The sequence below is a fragment of the Salvelinus namaycush genome, chromosome 22 (genome assembly GCF_016432855.1).
Source record: "Salvelinus namaycush isolate Seneca chromosome 22, SaNama_1.0, whole genome shotgun sequence".
Lineage (NCBI taxonomy): Eukaryota > Metazoa > Chordata > Actinopteri > Salmoniformes > Salmonidae > Salvelinus > Salvelinus namaycush.
Window position 1 is genome coordinate 8,445,616 of NC_052328.1, and position 19,447 is coordinate 8,465,062.

General features: G+C 42.1%; 3 protein-coding genes across 3 annotated transcripts; 1 reads left to right on the forward strand and 2 right to left on the reverse strand.

Moving 5' to 3' along the window:
- Positions 1-490: 490 nt before the first annotated feature.
- LOC120017512 (cytochrome c oxidase subunit 5B, mitochondrial) lies at positions 491-3,127 on the reverse strand. Its single transcript, XM_038960314.1, has 4 exons — positions 2,948-3,127; positions 2,286-2,356; positions 842-941; positions 491-761 (listed from the first exon to the last, which is right to left on the reverse strand). Exons 1-4 carry the CDS (start codon positions 3,045-3,047, stop codon positions 649-651), a joined length of 384 nt encoding a protein of 127 aa, XP_038816242.1. The 5' UTR covers positions 3,048-3,127; the 3' UTR covers positions 491-648.
- A 2,056-nt stretch (positions 3,128-5,183) lies between these two features.
- On the reverse strand, positions 5,184-9,139 carry dnajc12 (DnaJ (Hsp40) homolog, subfamily C, member 12). The gene is made up of 5 exons (XM_038960847.1): positions 8,732-9,139; positions 8,409-8,487; positions 6,379-6,518; positions 5,913-6,054; positions 5,184-5,672 (listed from the first exon to the last, which is right to left on the reverse strand). The coding sequence occupies exons 1-5, from the start codon at positions 8,807-8,809 to the stop codon at positions 5,590-5,592; spliced, it is 522 nt and encodes a 173-aa protein (XP_038816775.1). The 5' UTR covers positions 8,810-9,139; the 3' UTR covers positions 5,184-5,589.
- Positions 9,140-9,680: 541 nt separating this feature from the next.
- LOC120017513 (NAD-dependent protein deacetylase sirtuin-1-like) lies at positions 9,681-19,267 on the forward strand. The gene is made up of 9 exons (XM_038960315.1): positions 9,681-10,064; positions 10,551-10,622; positions 10,771-11,012; positions 11,885-12,037; positions 15,216-15,363; positions 15,950-16,029; positions 16,211-16,394; positions 16,532-17,332; positions 17,488-19,267. The coding sequence occupies exons 1-9, from the start codon at positions 9,695-9,697 to the stop codon at positions 17,787-17,789; spliced, it is 2,352 nt and encodes a 783-aa protein (XP_038816243.1). The 5' UTR covers positions 9,681-9,694; the 3' UTR covers positions 17,790-19,267.
- The last annotated feature ends 180 nt before the right edge of the window (positions 19,268-19,447 follow it).

The following is a 19,447-nucleotide window of genomic DNA, read 5'->3' on the forward strand; positions in this document are numbered from 1 at the left end:
GAGTATTGAATGTTCATTTCTCTACCATAAGCTGCCTCCAATGTTTTAGAAAATGTTGCAGTACATCAAACCGGCCTCACAACTGCATACCACATGTAACCACACCAGCCCAGGACCTCCACATCTGGCTTCTTCACCAGCGGGATTGTTTGAGACCAGTATGTCTGTAATAAAGCCCTTTTGTGTGGGAATAACTCATTATGATTGGCTGGGCCTGGTTCCCCAGTGGGTTGGCCTGGCTCCCAAGCGGGTGACCCCTGCCCAGTTGTGAAATCCATAGATTAGGACCTGATTTATTTATTTAAATTGACTGATTTCCTTATATGAACTGTAACTCAGTAAAATCATTGAAATTGTTGCATGTTGCGTTTTTATATTTTTGTTCAGTATAGAATGCATATCAACGTTGCCCCCTTTCAACCTCCAAGTGCCCATATATCTGATGTTTTAACAATAATTTTCTAACAAGGCAAATTAAGCGTTCCAAGAATATGAAGATTAAAATTGCCTGTTGAGACAATTCAAATTGACAGTATTTTAATGTTAAACTACATATTAATCAGCTGAAATGCACACATTGTTCAGGGTAGAGGGTGAGTTAATGAGGCAGGTTATCCTGGTCCAGTAGCAAGGAGCTTGGTGACTGTTTCAGTGGGGCAGCTCATGATGGACAAACTGGTAGTGGGACCCACATTCGGGACAGCGCTGGGGCTTCCCCTCGTGGAGCCAGAACCACACAATGGCAGTGTTGTCCTCTTCACCTATGGTACATAATCACAAGTGTTGGCACATTTTTATATTCTTCTGAGAAAATTGTAAAGCATGAAAGTATGGTACTTACACAGACAGCCTACCAGCCGTTTGTCACTAATGCCTGGGACAATGTGAGGGTCTTCTTTGGTTCCAGCATACTCCTTGGGTTTCAGAATGCTCCAAGGATCCTGCATTTTTTTCCCATAAAAAGTACTTGTATGAACACAAATCAATCTTATTTGAATTGAATCAGACATCACAATAGGTTGAAACAAATATACAGTGCAATCGGAAAGTATTCAGACCCCATGACTTTTTCCACATTTTATGTTACAGCCTAATTGTAATTCATTGATTTTGAAAAAATCCTCAATCTACACACAATACCCCATAATGACAAAGCGAAAACAGGTTTCAGACATTTTTGCTAATTTATTAAAAACATGAAACATATGTGTATGATTGATTGAGCTCAGGTGCATCCTGTTTCCATTGATCATCCTTGAGTTGTTTCTATAACTTGATTGGAGTCCACCTGTGGTAAATTCAATTGATTGGACATGATTTGGAAAGGCACACACCTGTCTATTTAAGGTCCCACAGTTGACAGTGCATGTCAGAGCAAAAACCAAGCCACGAGGTCAAAGGAATTGTCCGTAGTGCTCCGAGACAGGATTCTGTTGAGGCACAGATCTGGGGAAGGGTACCAAAAAATGTCTGCAGCATGGAAGACGTTTGGAACCATGAAGAGTCTTCCTAGAGCTGGCCGCCCAGCCAAACTGAGCAATCGGGGGAGAAGGGCCTTGGTCAGGGAGGTGACCAAGAACCCGATGGTCACTCTGACAGAGCTCCAGAGTTCCTCTGGAGATGGGAGAACCTTCCAGAAGAACAACCATCGATGCAGCACTCCACCAATCAGGCCTTTATGGTAGAGTTTCCAGACGGAAGCCACTCCTCAGTAAAAGGCACGACAGCCCACTTCGAGTTTGCCAAAAGGCACCTAAAGGACTCTGACCATGAGAAACCAGATTCTCTGGTCTGATGAAACCAAGATTGAACTCTTTGGCTTGAATGTCAAGCGTCACCTCTGAAGGAAACCTGGCACCATCCCTATGGTGAAGCATGGTGGTGGCAGCATCATGTTGTAGGGATGTTTTTCCGCGGCAGGGACTGGGAGACTAGTCAGGATCGAGGCAAAGATGAACGGAGCAAAGTACAGAGAGATCCTTGATGAAAACCTGCTCCAGAGCGCTCATGACCTCAGACTGGGGCGAAGGTTCACCTTCCAACAGGACAACGACCCTAAGCACACAGCCAAGACAATGCAGGAGTGGCTTCGGGACAAGTATGAATGTCCTTGGGTGGCCAAGCGAGAGCCAGGACTTGAACCCGATCAAACATCTCTGGATGTTTGTGTAGATTGATGAGGGGGGTGTAATCCACTTTAGAATAAGGCTGTAACATAACAAAATATGAAATAGTCATGCGGTCTGAATCCTTTCCAAATGCACTGTATGCAATCTAGATATGACCTTTCCTTTCTTCAGTGCCTGCAAGGCACGTCGCTCGAGTCCAGTGGCCTGTTCCTCATCAGTTGGAATCCCTGGAAGGAGACTGTTTGTGAGACACCTGTGACTTTATATGCTACTTGACATTCAAATTAAGGGCATAATGTTTATCAGAACAAGAAAATCATGTTACCTCTTAACAGAGTGCACGCAATAGTTATGAGTCAAACTGCACGTCCACAAGCACACACAACTCATGTCCTCCATGTTAAGATATACCTGGCACCAAATCAACGAATGTCTGCCAAAGAAGGTGGGTCTATCAAGGGGCCTTCCAGTGGTTAAAATCCAAATGACCTTCAGTTATTAACAAATGTAGTAGGTTTCGTGTTTCTAAATACAGTAGCATCATTTTACAATTAATAACACTGTCAAATTGGTAGTTATTTTATGAATGCGTCATGCACGTGTATTCCGTGATTTGGTATTCTATTTTTAAAAATGTGGTGCCTAGGCGAAGTGTTGCCTTGTAGGATATACTTGCAGAGCACAGTCATTATATTGTTTATTCTATAATGTCAAATAATTCAAAACAGATTAGTTATTAGATTTGATGGACATTCTGACGGACCACAACCGATTAAATGTATTTTACACACACAAATTAAATTTACGCACACACGTACCTTTTAATGTGCCCATAGCGCGTGGCAGTGATCTTGCCACAACATTGTTTCTTGCCAATTGCAAGGATGTACAGGTACGGAGTAAAAGCCTGCCTGCCATAATGAACTAACTCACTTTCGCTTAAACTACCGCGTGTGATCTGAACAATCTGCTGGACTGAAATGACCCCATTTATTTCCAACCTTGACTTGATTGACGGAGTCAACGGTCCACTCACAAAGTAACGGTCTTATGAATTGGCCAATTAAAAAAGGATAAGCAACGCAAGCGAACAGGGGCACACTTTTTAGATTTTTATGTGTGTATTTAATTTTTATATACACTGCTCAAAAAAATAAAGGGAACACTTAAACAACACAATGTAACTCCAAGTCAATCACACTTCTGTGAAATCAAACTGTCCACTTAGGAAGCAACACTGATTGACAATAAATTTCACATGCTGTTGTGCAAATGGAATAGACAAAAGGTGGAAATTATAGGCAATTAGCAAGACACCCCCAAAAAAGGAGTGATTCTGCAGGTGGTGACCACAGACCACTTCTCAGTTCCTATGCTTCCTGGCTGATGTTTTGGTCACTTTTGAATGCTGGCGGTGCTCTCACTCTAGTGGTAGCATGAGACGGAGTCTACAACCCACACAAGTGGCTCAGGTAGTGCAGTTCATCCAGGATGGCACATCAATGCGAGCTGTGGCAAAAAGGTTTGCTGTGTCTGTCAGCATAGTGTCCAGAGCATGGAGGCGCTACCAGGAGACAGGCCAGTACATCAGGAGACGTGGAGGAGGCCGTAGGAGGGCAACAACCCAGCAGCAGGACCGCTACCTCCGCCTTTGTGCAAGGAGGTGCACTGCCAGCGCCCTGCAAAATGACCTCCAGCAGGCCACAAATGTGCATGTGTCTGCTCAAACGGTCAGAAACAGACTCCATGAGGGTGGTATGAGGGCCCGACGTCCACAGGTGGGGGTTGTGCTTACAGCCCAACACCGTGCAGGACGTTTGGCATTTGCCAGAGAACACCAAGATTGGCAAATTCGCCACTGGCGCCCTGTGCTCTTCACAGATGAAAGCAGGTTCACACTGAGCACATGAGCACATGTGACAGACGTGACAGAGTCTGGAGACGCCATGGAGAACGTTCTGCTGCTGCAACATCCTCCAGCATGACCGGTTTGGCGATGGGTCAGTCATGGTGTGGGGTGGCATTTCTTTGTGGGGCCGCACAGGCCTCCATGTGCTCGCCAGAGGTAGCCTGACTGCCATTAGGTACCGAGATGAGATCCTCAGACCCCTTGTGAGACCATATGCTGACACATGCACATTTGTGGCCTGCTGGAGGTCATTTTGCAGGGCGCTGGCAGTGCACCTCCTTGCACAAAGGCGGAGGTAGCGGTCCTGCTGCTGGGTTGTTGCCCTCCTACGGCCTCCTCCACGTCTCCTGATGTACTGGCCTGTCTCCTGGTAGCGCCTCCATGCTCTGGACACTATGCTGACAGACACAGCAAACCTTTTTGCCACAGCTCGCATTGATGTGCCATCCTGGATGAACTGCACTACCTGAGCCACTTGTGTGGGTTGTAGACTCCGTCTCATGCTACCACTAGAGTGAGAGCACCGCCAGCATTCAAAAGTGACCAAAACATCAGCCAGGAAGCATAGGAACTGAGAAGTGGTCTGTGGTCACCACCTGCAGAATCACTCCTTTTTTGGGGGTGTCTTGCTAATTGCCTATAATTTCCACCTTTTGTCTATTCCATTTGCACAACAGCATGTGAAATTTATTGTCAATCAGTGTTGCTTCCTAAGTGGACAGTTTGATTTCACAGAAGTGTGATTGACTTGGAGTTACATTGTGTTGTTTAAGTGTTCCCTTTATTTTTTTGAGCAGTGTATATCGTTTAATAGTAGACAATGTTCAACAGATAACGCCCTGGCATGAACACACAAAAAAACGTGCTTCGCGCGTCAAGGTCACCGTATGACCATTAATCTGAACCTATGCTCAAAACATTTTAGTAAATGACTAATATATTTAAGAGTAGTTCAAATGTTTCATGGCCTTGTAATGAGTCTACACCAAAGCAGTGACAGTTGTATGATTACTGGTTGCTAATGGTTTTAGCTTTAAGTTGTTCATGCTTGAAATTCACATTTTCCATGCAATACTTTATCATTCGTTTTGTTGTCCACATATTTGTGAAGTAATAATATGATAATAAATGAAGCCAAACTAAAATCAGCATATTGAATACATAACATTTATTAGATGTGAAAATACCATCCAGGGCATTTACATAATTAAAAAAGGCAACAATGCACAAGGATACAACACTACAAAAATACTATACTTCACATAATGACATCTATTGGGTCATTTTGATAAACCGCTAAATAGGCCCATTCCAGGCTCCATGCCATAGACCGTATACAAATAATATATATGCCCCATACCCTAGAGCCTTGGCCATGGCAAAACTGGGGTATTTTCATTATACATTTTCTAGAGGGTCTAATAGGTTACACCTGACAGATTATTAAAGCCAATTAGTTTAGCAATTACATACAATTATTGTGAATATGGGAACCAACAGGTAACATTATTCACGAGGAAATTGACAACGCTGATCATTTTATCTTTCCATTTAGATTTCATAATTTCTGAATTTCCGCAGAAGACTGGATGGGGAGTCAGAAGCCCAGCGAAAATGGCGATGGCAGTAATCACCTGGATAATGGGGACATCAAAAATATGATTAAAAAGAAAAGGAACATTTATTTAATAAGACATTTAAATCAATTAAGATTAGACCTCAAGAGCCTCAATATGAAGCATTATATTCCCATAAGTATATTACAAGAACCAATATTACATGTTGGATTTTAGTTCTTTCTAACTATAGGTTGGCAAAAGTACCCGTAAACATGAAAATCGTTGAAAAATTATGAAACTAGGCTATGTGCTCACTTGAAGATGGCACTGCATCTGGTGAAGGCATCTCTGGTGACTCTTGGTCAGTACAGTCTCTGTCTTGGGAACTGTTCGGGAATGTTGCTTTAGAGCTCTCCAGCATGGGCTCCTTTTTGGTCCTCACAGCCCAATGCATTGACTGAGGACAGAGAGCAACGTACCCAAACATGAAAAAACACAACCAGATAAAGTATAAGGTGAACAACGTGCATTTAACATTATATCATGTATGCATTCAACACAGGATGCATTTTTTGAATGGGCTTATCTCAGTTACATAATAGGTCACATGATTACATTTAGGCAGTGTATAGTTTGACAACTCTTTGTATTGCTGCGATTCTGGCTCAATATTATGACATGTATTAACAAGCAGACCAGTTCCCCATTATTTAATCAATGAAAGTGTATAAAATGTATGTTTTCAGTTTGATCATAATTATAATTCTCATAATATACATACAGTTTTGACAGAGTCGCCAAGGGCTAGCCAGCCATGGAATGGTATGGTAATTCCACTTCTTTTCCATACATCATAGTTTCTTCTGCTCTTTTCATTGCACAAAACCTCCTTGGCTTCCTGCAACTTCTGAAACTCTTCCACTGCAACAAAATGTGGACTTCATGATGAGCATGGATAGGATTATTGCGACAACATTTTTATTATACAGTGCCTTCAGAAAGTATTCACACCCCTTACATTTTTCCACATTGTGTTGTGTTACAGCTTGCATTTAAAATGGATTTAATTGAGATTTTTGTGAAAGTGGAATTATGTTTTTCGAAATGTTTACAAATTAATCAAAAATGAAAAGCTGAAATGTCTCGAGTCAATAAGTATTCAACTCCTTTGTTATGGCAAGCCTAAATAAGTTCAGGTGTAAAAATGTGCTTAAAAAGTCACATAATAAGTTGCATGGACTCACTCTGTGTGCAAAAATTGTGTTTAACATGATTTTTGAATGACTACCTCATCTTGAAGATGGCACTGCATCTGGTGAAGGCATCTCTGGTGACTCGTGGTCAGTACAGTCTCTGTCTTGGGAACTACCTTACCTCATTTTCCCCCCCTATTGTGTTATTGACTGTATGTTTGTTTATTCCATGTGTAACTCTGTGTTGTTGTTTGTGTCGCACTGCTTTGCTTTATCTTGGCCAGGTCACAGTTGTAAATGAGAACTTGTTCTCAACTAGCCTACCTGGTTAAATAAAGGTGAAATATATATATTTTTTTTTTTAATCTCTGTACCCCACACATATACATCTGTAAGGTCCTTCAGTCGAGCAGTGAATTTAAAACACAGATTCAACCACAAAGACCATGAAAGATTTCCAATGCCTCGCTAAGAAGGGCACCTGTTGGTAGATGGGTAAAAATAAAAAGCATACATTGAATATCCCTTTGACCATGGTGAAGTTATTAATTACACCTTGGATGGTGTATCAATACACCCAGTCACTACAAAGATAGAGGCGTCCTTCCTAACTCAGTTGCCAGAGAGGAAGGAAGCCGCTCAGGGATTTCCAATGGTGACTCTAAAACATTTTATTGGCTGTGATAGGAGAAAACTGAGGATGGATCAACAACATTGTAGTTAATCCAAAATGACAGAGTGAAAAGAAGGAAGCCTGTACAAAATATTCTAAAACATGCATCCTGTTTGCAACAAGGCACTAAAGTAATACTGCAAAAAATGTGGTAAAGCAATTAACTTTGGGGGGGGGGGGGGGCAAATCCAATACAACACATTACCGAGCCCCACTCTCCATATTTTGAAGCATAGTGGTGGCTGCATCATGTTATGGGTATGCTTGTAATCGTTAAGGACTGGGGAGTTTTTCCAGGATAAAATAGAAACTGAATGGAGCTAAACACAGGCAAAATCCTAGAGGAAAACATGGTTCAGTCTGGTTTCCACCAGACACTGGGAAATGAATTCACCTTTCAGCAGGACATAACCTTCAGCAGGACATAACCTTAAACACAAGGCCAAATCTACACTGGAGCTGCTTACCAAGAAGACAGTGAATGTTCCCGAGAGGCCGAGTTAGTTTTGACTTAAATTTACTTGAAAATCTATGGCTAGACCTGAAAATGTTTGTCTAGCAATTATCAACAACCAATTTGACAGAGCTTGAAGATTTTTGAAAATAATAAAACGGGCAAATATTGCACAATCCAGGTGTGGAAAGCTCTTCGAGACTTACCCAGAAAGACTCACGGCTGTAATCGCTGACTCAGGGGTTGTGAATACTTATGTAAATTGGATATTTCTGTATTTTATTTTCAATAAATTTGCAAAAATGTCTAAAAACGTTTTCACAATGGGGTATTGTGTGTAGATGGGTGATAAAAAAAAAAACACATTTAATCAATTTGGAAATTTTGAATAAGTCAAGGGGTATGAATACTTTCTGAAGGGACTGTACATGACAATCATCACCTGTCACAGTACACAAGAGGGACACAATCACACAGAATTCATCCATTACCTGCTCTTGGATTATCAGGGTGCTTGTCTGGATGACATGCCAAGGCCCTTACTCTGTATTCATTGGCAATCTGTTCTGTCTAAAAACAAAGATACATCATTAAAGTTTCACCCATATACATTATGTTACATTTGCCATGGCCTTAAAAGCTGGTTGAACTGACAATTAAAATCTTATAGCAGTCACTTGACAAAAGGTGTATGAAATTATACCAAGCTACGCCACTTTCACTGCACAGTATGATATCCATATCGCAACAAGTCGGTAAAATATATTTAGCCTAGCTAGCTAACGTTATTGCTAGTGGGAAAACAAACTCTTACCGAAGATAACTCATCGCACCCGAGTAACCCGTAATAATCGTCCAAGTCCTCTGGTTTGCAATTTAAAATATCATCCATTCTGATTTATATTAGCTATATAAGCTTAGAAAATAACTGATTTAGCTAGCCTGACTGCTCTGAAGGCTGCGGTGTTGCGCGTTTCAGGTCGACTTTATTTTAACGGCGCGGCACAGCTAGAAGTCTAAAGAACCAGAGAAGAACGACGATATGTCACTGAATATTGCAATATTATCCAGCTAACGCAAATAGCTTTAGTTGTTTTAAAATGCGCAATTTGCTCAATTAATATCAATCAATGACAATTTCACAGCTAACATAAATACGCACACGATACATTTTGTTGTGGTTGACGTCATCGACGTGCTGAAGTGTCGCTCCCGCCGCAACCAAAGATACTGTAAGTACAGTATAAAGATAGGCAAAAATTGCTTCTCCCCGATCACACGTGCCTGTAGGTGTCACATGGCCACGTTGGGTAGCTACGCGCATGCGCCGAAATGCGGTCTCTTGCGCCGAACTGCGCATGTACAGGCCGTCAACTCAAACCGCACTCCTTCGATATAAAGTTATTTTTAACGAAAATGAAAACGTGTCAGTTTGTGACTTTCACGACGTTGGAGTAATAACATGTTCAACTACTTGGTCACAAGCATTTCGCTACACCCGCAATAGCATTTGCTAAACACGTGTATGTGACCAATAAAATTGACTCTAGGTTGTGCCTTTAGATTTCGAGAAAATTAACAAATAAGGAAACATTTTTCACTTCTGTCATTGACTTCCCAAACCCAAACCACTGCCTGGTCTGTTGGTTCTGTTTCTCAATAGTTCCCGGAACTCTAGCAATGTTGCGCCTCTGGGTTTAGAAACTCTGTGCCACAACTACTGGTGGAGAGCGAATCACATTCGCCATTTAAATAACCAGCTGTCGACCGCGGAAGAATGTTTTACCACAGTACACAGCGGCTTTATCAGCTGAAGATGGCGGACGGGGAGAATATCCTTGTTGGAGCCAGTTCCAGCACTTCAAATAACGAAGAACCAGATTCAAAAAGGGCCAAAATGAGCATGGCCATAGAATGTGGACTCAAAATTGTTCAGACTAAGCAAGTTACGTATGGGCCAGAGGCTGGTGAGAGTTTGGCGGCGGCGATTTCTGCGCAGCCAGAGGAGAAGGAGTTTGAGCCGGTGATGTCGGTAGGACAGGCCTCAGCAGCAGCACCAGGCGGAGACAATGGGCTGCTGGTCTTCGAGCCTCAGGAAAGTGTAGTGAATTTAGACAAGGCGTCTGGACCCACGGCGGAGCCTGCAGGTAGGATAATTTAGCTAGCTAGTATGCCAAGTTTTTTGGCGCACTCGACCGTTGCATGTCTGGTTAACGTTAGATTGCTCCACCTAGTTGGATACCAATTGGGCTAGCTTTGTAACTAAGTTACTACTAGGTAGCTCAGCAGCACGTCAGCCTGAAGTTTGAAACGAGCAAACTTTGCGTGCATTACGCAAGATATGCGACTTTATTAGCAAATGCTTTTACCCACCCGGTCATAAAAATCTACCTTTAGCGGGAGAGCTAGCTAACTATCAACATTGGCTATTTGGCTAGTCATTTTATGCAATTTAGTTTTTATTGCAAATTTTAAGGAATGCAAAAATACAGTCCATAATTAGTTGTTTGCGGAATAGATACTGTTCATTAAATGAATTAACAAAACGATCACTGCCCACTATCGTGTCCTCTTCCTGAGTGTCTTGACCCTGATAATGAGGAGCTTAAACCCAAAAGCATTTGCCTCCCCAGACGGTGTCAATGAGGATGATGACAGATCCTCACATGCAAGTTCCAGTGACTGGACCCCTCAACCACAGATAGGTACAAGATGACAAATAAATCATATTTTTAATACACCTGTTTTAGTACACAAAATTGCATGCAACCCAGGTAATGTTCAAGATACAATAACATGTTTTAAGCTATTTAAATGTATTGATGTTGGGTTTTTTTTTCTTCCAAAAATTAGGTTCCTACAGTTTTATCCAGCAACACATTATGAGAGAGACCGATCCAAGAACAATATTGAAAGACTTGCTTCCTCCAGAGACTGTGCTTCCACCAGACTTGGATGACATGACGCTGTGGCAGATCATCATCAACATTTCGGAGCCTCCTAAAAGAAAGAAGCGCAAAGACATAAACACCCTGGAGGACGTGGTTCGGATACTCCATGAAAGCAAAAAGATCCTTGTGCTTACTGGTGCTGGAGTATGTATTGCAGGGAACACATTAAGTAGGGTGTCCAACCACTCTGCCCAGAGTGGGTGAAAACAGGCTTTGGTGATGACATTTCACTTCCTTATGTTATAAAATACATTTTACCAAGACATACGATTATTCATATTCTGAATCGTCAGTGGGGTCTTTCTCAAACATATCATTATATCCAGAAGTTAGATTTCGTAACCTAATACATCCGATAAGTACCGAGCTCTGTTGACATAGTGATGCAGGTTTCTCGTGACAACTTTTTGAAGATTTTACATTTTGTGGTCGTCGTCTTCAAAGTTGTTTCTGCGGGTCGCAAATTTGCATGACACGAGCTGAATTAAATGTAAAAGGCTTTGAAAGTGAAAAGCTTGCTATATGCTCTGTTGCCATTTCATGTGAGAAATCTTTGGGAAAACCGATGTCTAATTAATGGAAAATGTATAGGCAAATATGAAAATACTACATGTCATGTCTCAATCGATATCCATCTTACCTCTGTTTTATGTCCTGCGGATTCGAGAAGAATGGTGACAAGTTCAATGGGGAAAGTGAGCCTGTCAGGTAGCCAGTAGCCTTAATTTTTGCACAGAATCCAGCTCGCTGGCGCAATGACATTTTCCAGAATATATATATATATTTTTTTTTTCTGGTCTGATTTAGTCACCCTAATTCTGGCCATCGTACAAGGGTAAAATTTCATTTTGAACGGATTATGATAGAGACATGAGGTTTGGAAAAATTTACATATTTAAGCCATTTGTCAAAAAATATGTTTTTAATTGGACATCCTACATTATGTTTTGCTGTGTCTATTTGTATAGCTTTCACAGTTGCCGTATTAGGACTTATGGTTTGTTGTTTTTCCTCAGGTGTCTGTTTCTTGTGGAATACCAGACTTTCGATCCAGAGATGGCATTTATGCAAGGCTTGCAATAGATTTCCCAGATCTTCCAGACCCTCAAGCAATGTTTGATATAGAGTACTTCAGAAGAGACCCAAGACCCTTTTTCAAGTTTGCTAAGGTTTGTGGATTTAAAGTGTTGTATATAAACTCAGCAAAAAAAGAAACGTCCCTTTTTCAGGACCTTAATTCGTAAAAATCCGAATAACTTCATAGATCTTCATTGTAAAGGGTTTAAACACTGTTTCCCATGCTTGTTCAGTGAACCATAAACAATGAATGAACATGCACCTGTGGAAGGGTCGTTAAGACACGAACAACTTACAGACGGTAGGAAATTAAGGTCACAGTTATGAAGACTTAGGACACTAAAGAGGCCTTTCTACTGTTTCTGAAAAACACCAAAAGAAAGATGCCCAGGGTCCCTGCTCATCTGCATGAACGTGCCTTAGGCATGCTGCAAGGAGGCATGAGGACTGCAGCTGTGGCCAGGGCAAGAAATTGCAATGTCTGTACTGTGAGATGACTAAGACAGCGCTACAGGGAGACAGAATGGACAGCTGATTGTCCTCGCAGTGGTAGACCACGTGTAACATCACCTGCACAGGATCGGTACATCCGAACATCATACCTGCGGGACAGGTACAGGATGGCAACAACAACTGCCCGAGTTACACCAGGATCGCACAATCCCTCCATCAGTGCTCAGACTGTCCGCAATAGGCTGAGAGAGGCTGGACTGAGGGCTTGTAGGCCTGTTGTAATGCAGGTCCTCACCAGAAATCAACGGCAACAACTTTGCCTATGGGCACAAACCTACCGTCGCTGGACCAGACAGGACTGGTAAAAAGTAATCTTCACTGACGAGTCGCAGTATTGTCTCACCAGGGGTGATGGTCGGATTCGCGTTTATCATCAAAGGAATGAGCGTTCCACCGAGGCCTGTACTCTGGAGCGGGATCGATTTTGAGGTGGAGGGTCCCGTCATGGTCTGGGGCAGTGTGTCACAGCATCATCGGATTGAGCTTGTTGTCATTGCAGGCGATCTCAATGCTGTGCGTTACAGGGAAGACATCCTCCTCCCTCACGTGGTACCCTTCCTGCAGGCTCATCCTGACATGACCCTCCAGCATGACAATGCCACCAGCCATACTGCTCGTTCTGTGTGTGATTTCCTGCAAGACAGGAATGTCAGTGTTCTGCCATGGCCAGCGAAGAGCCCAGATCTCAGGCCCATTGAGCACATCTGGGACCTGTTGGATCGGAGGGTGAGGACTAGGGCCACTCCCCCCAGAAATGTCCGGGAACTTGCAGGTGCCTTGGTGGAAGAGTGGGGTGACATCTCACAGCAAGAACGGGCAAATCTGGTGCAGTCCATGAGGAGGAGATGCACTGCAGTACTTAATGCAGCTGGTGGCCGCACCAGATACTGACTGTTATTTTTGATTTTGCCCCACACACACACACTATTCAATTTCTGTTAGTCACATGTCTGTGGAACTTGTTCAGTTTGTCTGTTGTTGAATCTTATGTTCATACAAATATTTACACATGTTAAGTTTGATGAAAGTAAACGCAGTTGACAGTGAGAGGATGTTTCTTTTTTTTGCTGAGTTATTTTATATATATATATATATATATATTCATACAGTTGAAGTTTACATACACTTAGGTTGGAGTCATTAAAACTCGTTTTTCAACCACTCCACAAATTTCTTGTTTACAAACTATAGTTTTGGGAAAGTCGGTTAGTTCATCTAAGTCATTTTTACAACAATTGTTTACAGACAGATTATTTCATTTATAAGTCACTATCACAATTCCAGTGTGTCAGAAGTTTACATACACTAAGTTGACTGTGCCTTTTAACTGCTTGGAAAATTCCAGAAAATGATGTCATGGCTTTAAAAACTTCTGATATGTCAAATAGCCTTTGAGTAAATTGGAGGTGTACCTGTGAATGTATTTCAAGGCCGACCTTCAAACTCACTGCCTCTTTGCTTGACATCATGGGAAAATCAAAAGAAATCAGCCAAGACCTCAGAAAAAAAATTGTAGAGCTCCACAAGTCTGGTTCATCCTTGGGAGCAATTTCCAAACGCCTGAAGGTACCTCGTTCTTCTGTACAAACAGTAGTACGCAAGTATAAACACCATGGGACCTTGCAGCCGTCATACCGCTCAGGAAGGAGACGCGTTCTGTCTCCTAGAGATTAATGTATTTCTGACCCACTGGGAATGTGATGAAATAAATAAAAGCTGAAATAAATCATTCTCTCTCCTATTATTCTGACATTTCACCTTCTTAAAATAAAGTGGTGTTCCTAACTCACCAAAGACAGGGAATTTTTACTAGGATTAAATGTTAGGAATTGTGAAAAACTGAGTTGAAATGTATTTGGCTAAGGTGTATGTAACGTTCCGACTTCAACTGTGCATATGTACAGTGGCAATTTATTAGGTACATCCATCTAGTACTAGGTCGGACCCCCCCCCCCCTTTGCCTCCAGAACAGCCTGATTTCTTCGGGGCATGGAAACATTGCTCAAATGGTATCAAGGGACCTAACGTGTGCCCAGGAAAACATTCCCCACATCTTTACACCACCAGCTTGTACCGTATACCAAACAAATGGGGCCGTGGACTCGTGCTGCTTACACCAAATCCTGATTCTGTCATCAGCATTACAAAACAGGAACTGGGATGTTTTTCCACTCCTCAATTATCCAGTGTTGGTGATCGCGTGCCCACTGGAGCCGCTTTTTCTCGTTTTTAGCTGATAGGAGTGGAACCCGTTGTGGTCGTCTGCTGCAATAGCCCATCCATGACAAGGACCGACGAGTTGTGCGTTCTGAGATGCCGTTCTGCACACCACTTGTACTGCGCTGTTATTGCCCTGCTTGTAACCCGCCTGTTAGCTTCCACGATTCTTGGCATTCTCCTTCGACCTCACTCATCGAGTTGTTTTCACCCACAGGACTGCCACTGACTGGATGTTTGTCGCACCATTCTTGGTAAACCCTAAACCCTAGTTGCCTGTCTTCCTGCTTTATATAGCTGGCTATGGCCACGTAACTCACTGGGTGATATACCTAATAAACTGGACCCTGAGTGTGTGTATATGTGTATTTTTATGTGTGTATTTTTTTGTGTGTATTAGTACCAGTCAAAAAAAACTTGAATGAGTAGGTGTGTCCAAACTTCTGACTGGTACTGTATATTTGATTAAATGATTACTATCTATAAAGTATCACTTGTTTTGATATGTGAGATGGTTTTGATTGCTCTGCTCTCTTGTAGGAGATCTATCCTGGACAGTTCCAACCTTCGCCCTGTCACAAATTCATATCTATGCTGGGCAGGCATGGGAAGCTACTACGCAACTACACCCAAAACATTGACACTCTTGAACAAGTGGCTGGGGTTCAGAGGATCATCCAGTGTCATGGTACATACTGTAATATACACATTGATCAGAACATTAGGAACACCTTCCTGATATTGAGTCGCATCCCCCTTTTTTGCCATCAGAACAGGCTCAATTTGTCAGGGCATGGACTCTACAAGGTGTTGAAAGCGTTCCAAATGGTATGATGGCCCAGGTTGATGACAATGCTTCCAACAGTTGTTAAATTGGCTTGATGTTCTTTGGGTCGTGGACCATTCTTGATACACATGGGAAACTGTTGAGTGTGAAAAACCCAGCAGCGTTGCAGTTCTTGACACACTCAAACCGGTGCGCCTGGCACCTACCACCATACCCCGTTCAAAGGCACTTAAATATTTTGTCTTGCCCATTAACCCTCTTGGGTGTCACACACACAATCAGTTTCCATTTTCTCAAGGCTTAAAAGTCCTTCTTTAACCTGTCTCCTCCCCTTCAGCTACAATGAAGGATCATAACTTTCACCTGTCAGTCTGTCATGGAAGGGTGTTCCTAATGTTTTGTATACTCAATCTATGTCAAACATAATACTATTCCAAGTGTTTTATGGTTCTGGGTCTAATATTAACCACAAACTTCTGTATTTCAGGGTCTTTTGCAACAGCTTCCTGTCTCATCTGTAAACACAAGGTTGACTGTGAGGCTGTAAGGGAAGACATTTTTAATCAGGTATTAGCAAGAATGGTTCCTATTAATATTCACCAGTGTCAAATATGTGAATTTATGTATACTGTTGGACAGACTTGTGGCATTTTTAAGTTATCAGCCTAGCTTGTACAGTAGCATCCAGTCTGCTGAATTGTAATTAATTTTTTTTTGTTTTCATATTGAATACAAATATCTGTTCTAGGTTGTCCCTCACTGTCCACGGTGTCCAGATATTCCACTGGCAATCATGAAGCCAGATATTGTCTTCTTCGGAGAGAATCTTCCAGAACTGTTCCACAGAGCAATGAAGCAGGATAAGGATGAAGTGGACCTCCTTATCGTCATTGGGTCCTCACTGAAAGTGCGACCTGTGGCTCTCATCCCAAGTATGTTGAAAATAAAATGTGGTTTCTTTAGATGCCCAAGATGAGCAACGCTATTACCAATGTTATCATGTTATTACCAGTATTAGTCCTGATCTCGAGCCATGCATGTGTAACAGGTGAACTCTCTTTCCATCCAGCCTCCATTCCTCATGAAGTGCCTCAAGTCCTGATTAATCGGGAGCAGCTGCCTCACCTCAACTTTGACGTGGAGCTACTTGGGGACTGTGACGTCATCGTTAACGAGCTCTGCCATCGGTTGGGCGGAGACTTTGAGCAACTGTGCTACAACTCCTTAAGACTCAGTGAGATCACAGAGAAACCCCCGCGGTCACAGACACCTGCAGAGCAGGCACCTTGTGAGGCCTTGTCCACTCACAGTAAGCCAACAGAAGAAGAACAGAAGACCCGTCACACAGACTCATCGGTCGGTGCCTCAGAGGAGATGGACACTCATACGGTCACAGACACTCCAGAAGGCGACAGAGTACCAACAGAACCTTGTCCGACGGCGCAGAATGACACAGACACATCTGAAGTCGATGGAGTACCATCGGTGCCCTGTCCAAAGGCAAAGATTGTCTCAGACACACTTGAAGTTGGAGTACCAACAGAACTCTGTCCAAAGACTCAGAATGTCACGGGCACCCTGGAAGTCAACAGAGTAGCGACAGAGCCCTGTCCGAAAGACACTCTTGAATTCGATGCAGTGCCATTAGAGCCTAGTCCAAAAGTGCAGATTGTCCCAGAGGCTCCAGAAGAGCCTTGTTCAAAGACTCAGTCCCCCAATGAGGAGGGAATGGAGAATTCAGATTCTCCATCAGCGGACACGCAAAGGGAAGAACCCTCTGGATTAAATGACCAACATGTCAACCTTGAAGTTCGCCGACGATGTTGGATGAGTCGAATCAGTCGAAGTCCTATCAGCAAGCGCCTTGAGAGTAAAATTTGAAGTGTTAATTTACCTCAGATTTTGTGCAAAATGTGGTGAAATTATTTTTCCACACCCTTTTAATGATTAATACGTCATGTTATGACGACAAAACGTGTTTCCATATTGTAAAATTCATCCTAAATTCAATGTCTTTTCTCCCAGCTTCTCAATACCTATTCCAAGCACCAAATCACTACATCTTCCACGGGGCAGAAGTGTACTCCAACTCGGAGGACGAGACATCCAGCTCCTGTGGGAGCAACAGTGAGGACTCCAGCCTGGAGGAGGAGGACGACGACGAGGAAGAAGACAGCGACGCTGAGGAGGACCAGAGCACACCAGCAGAGGAGGGCGAGGGCTGCCTCATTGACATAGTGACACACAAGCAAGCCTGTGAGGGCACTTCGAGTGTGAAGCAGATGGAGAGTACAGACAAAAATGTCCAGAACACCACAGACCTTTAGAAAAACAAAGCACTTGCAGTCTTTTTTTTGTGTTTGTTTTGTATATTTTTGTCCACCCACAGCACCTCTATTATACATTTTTCATAAAGTCTAGACTACGTTGACACTTTTGCATGCATGTGCTGAAAATTCATTCTTCATTCTCACTCTTCTGTCTGACCACATTAACAAGCTGCAGGTGTTGTTTTTTTTTACACGTTTTGTGTACTACAATTAAATGAACAGCAGCTCAGCTCAACCAATCCACTTCAGAAGGTTAATGGTGAAGAAAGGAACAGAACAAAAACCAGACCAAAGAACAATTCCCTCCCCATACACCCAACAGCTTTTCCATTAAATCTTAACCTTGTCTTTGACTTAACCACCACCTGAAGTGTAAAGAATATATTGAGCGGTGGCATTGTTATCCTTACGATATTTGGCAGCTACTTTTTACAGTCACGCTTTTATTATTTTTGTACTTTGTAACATGTAAGAGACATACTCAGCAAAGAGCGGGTGATGGTTTTCTAAATGAAATTGAAAACGTTATACGTTGTGCAAACATAAAGCCTTAACCATGTTCAATGAGCTTTCACTGGAGCAAATGTCACTCTTTTTTTTCTTCCTTTTCGGCAGTTTGACGCGTTTGTTCATGTTTCCTCGGTTTTATGAGCTATTTGGTCGATGTGACCGATTTGCTCCTATTCACTCTGTCCTGAGAAATGTCCAGCCCTAACACTGAGACCCTGCAGAGCTGTACAAGTGTTCTGGGATAAGTTTAATATGAGCCAAATTTAGTCTGATGCACCTCATTTGGATCAAATTCAAATATTTGTTTTGTTTTGAGATTGATCTTGGTAGTAAAAAAAGCTCAAAGGTTCATTCATAGTAGGCCATTTCCTTATTTTCATGAGAACACCACAGAAGTAGTCTAATGAATCACAAAGTGTGACAACACACTGTTGTGTAGAAAATGAATATAGATATGAGAGTTGCATGCTATTTGACATTTGATGGCCAAGTTTAGTTTGAGAAGACCACTACAGGTAAGTGCATGCAGTTCAGATACTGCAGCAGCTGGTTTTACACAAATGGAGGGGAAACATTTACATGGATGAACTAAGATGATTACAATTACATTTAAGAGTTCTTATAATCAGTATGCTGATGTGTGAGAGTCAGCTTTTGTTATGCTCTGCAGTGTTTATTTTTTACAACATCAAAACATCTATTTTTCATGTTTTCTTTAAAAATGTATCTGCTATATTTATATTTGGTCTGATAACACCATACACCAACAAATAGGCCATAATATAGCACCTTGTCTAATTTGAGGTTACCCTTTATGTAAATATGACTGCCTGTATTTAATTGATATTGTATACTGTATTTACAGTATAGGCCTATGTTTTTAAAGTTCTTATGCCTGCAAAAGTCACACAGAAAGAGTTGTGTTTTTGTCTAAAATTACTAATAAAAATTCGGTCAAAATGGCATGTGTCTGAAATTATTATTGTCAAAATAATGTAATTCTAATCTTTGGCTGCGTTCATTGCGTTGTGGAACGTTCACTAGAACGGAACGGTGCTGTACTGAACGACCAGTTGAACAACGGAAAGGGTTTGGGGAACGCTGTCGGCACGACCACTGTCCTTTAAATACGTCAGTCGTTGCTT

What these genes read in the sequence shown, in the direction of transcription:
- LOC120017512 (XM_038960314.1), bottom strand. Translation starts at nt 3,047, where the DNA reads ATGGCAGGCAGGCTTTTACTCCGTACCTGTACATCCTTGCAATTGGCA. An exon ending in AGGCACTGAAGAAAGGAAAG is followed by an intron (nt 942 to 2,285) that starts GTCATATCTAGA and finishes AAAAAAATGCAG; the next exon opens with GATCCTTGGAGCATTCTGAA. An exon ending in ACGGCTGGTAGGCTGTCTGT is followed by an intron (nt 762 to 841) that starts GTAAGTACCATA and finishes TATGTACCATAG; the next exon opens with GTGAAGAGGACAACACTGCC.
- dnajc12 (XM_038960847.1), bottom strand. Translation starts at nt 8,809, where the DNA reads ATGGATGATATTTTAAATTGCAAACCAGAGGACTTGGACGATTATTAC. An exon ending in TTGGCGACTCTGTCAAAACT is followed by an intron (nt 6,055 to 6,378) that starts GTATGTATATTA and finishes CTCTGTCCTCAG; the next exon opens with TCAATGCATTGGGCTGTGAG. An exon ending in AGATGCAGTGCCATCTTCAA is followed by an intron (nt 5,673 to 5,912) that starts GTGAGCACATAG and finishes CCCATTATCCAG; the next exon opens with GTGATTACTGCCATCGCCAT.
- LOC120017513 (XM_038960315.1), top strand. Translation starts at nt 9,695, where the DNA reads ATGTTTTACCACAGTACACAGCGGCTTTATCAGCTGAAGATGGCGGAC. An exon ending in GGGAAGACATTTTTAATCAG is followed by an intron (nt 16,030 to 16,210) that starts GTATTAGCAAGA and finishes TATCTGTTCTAG; the next exon opens with GTTGTCCCTCACTGTCCACG. An exon ending in TATCAGCAAGCGCCTTGAGA is followed by an intron (nt 17,333 to 17,487) that starts GTAAAATTTGAA and finishes CTTTTCTCCCAG; the next exon opens with CTTCTCAATACCTATTCCAA.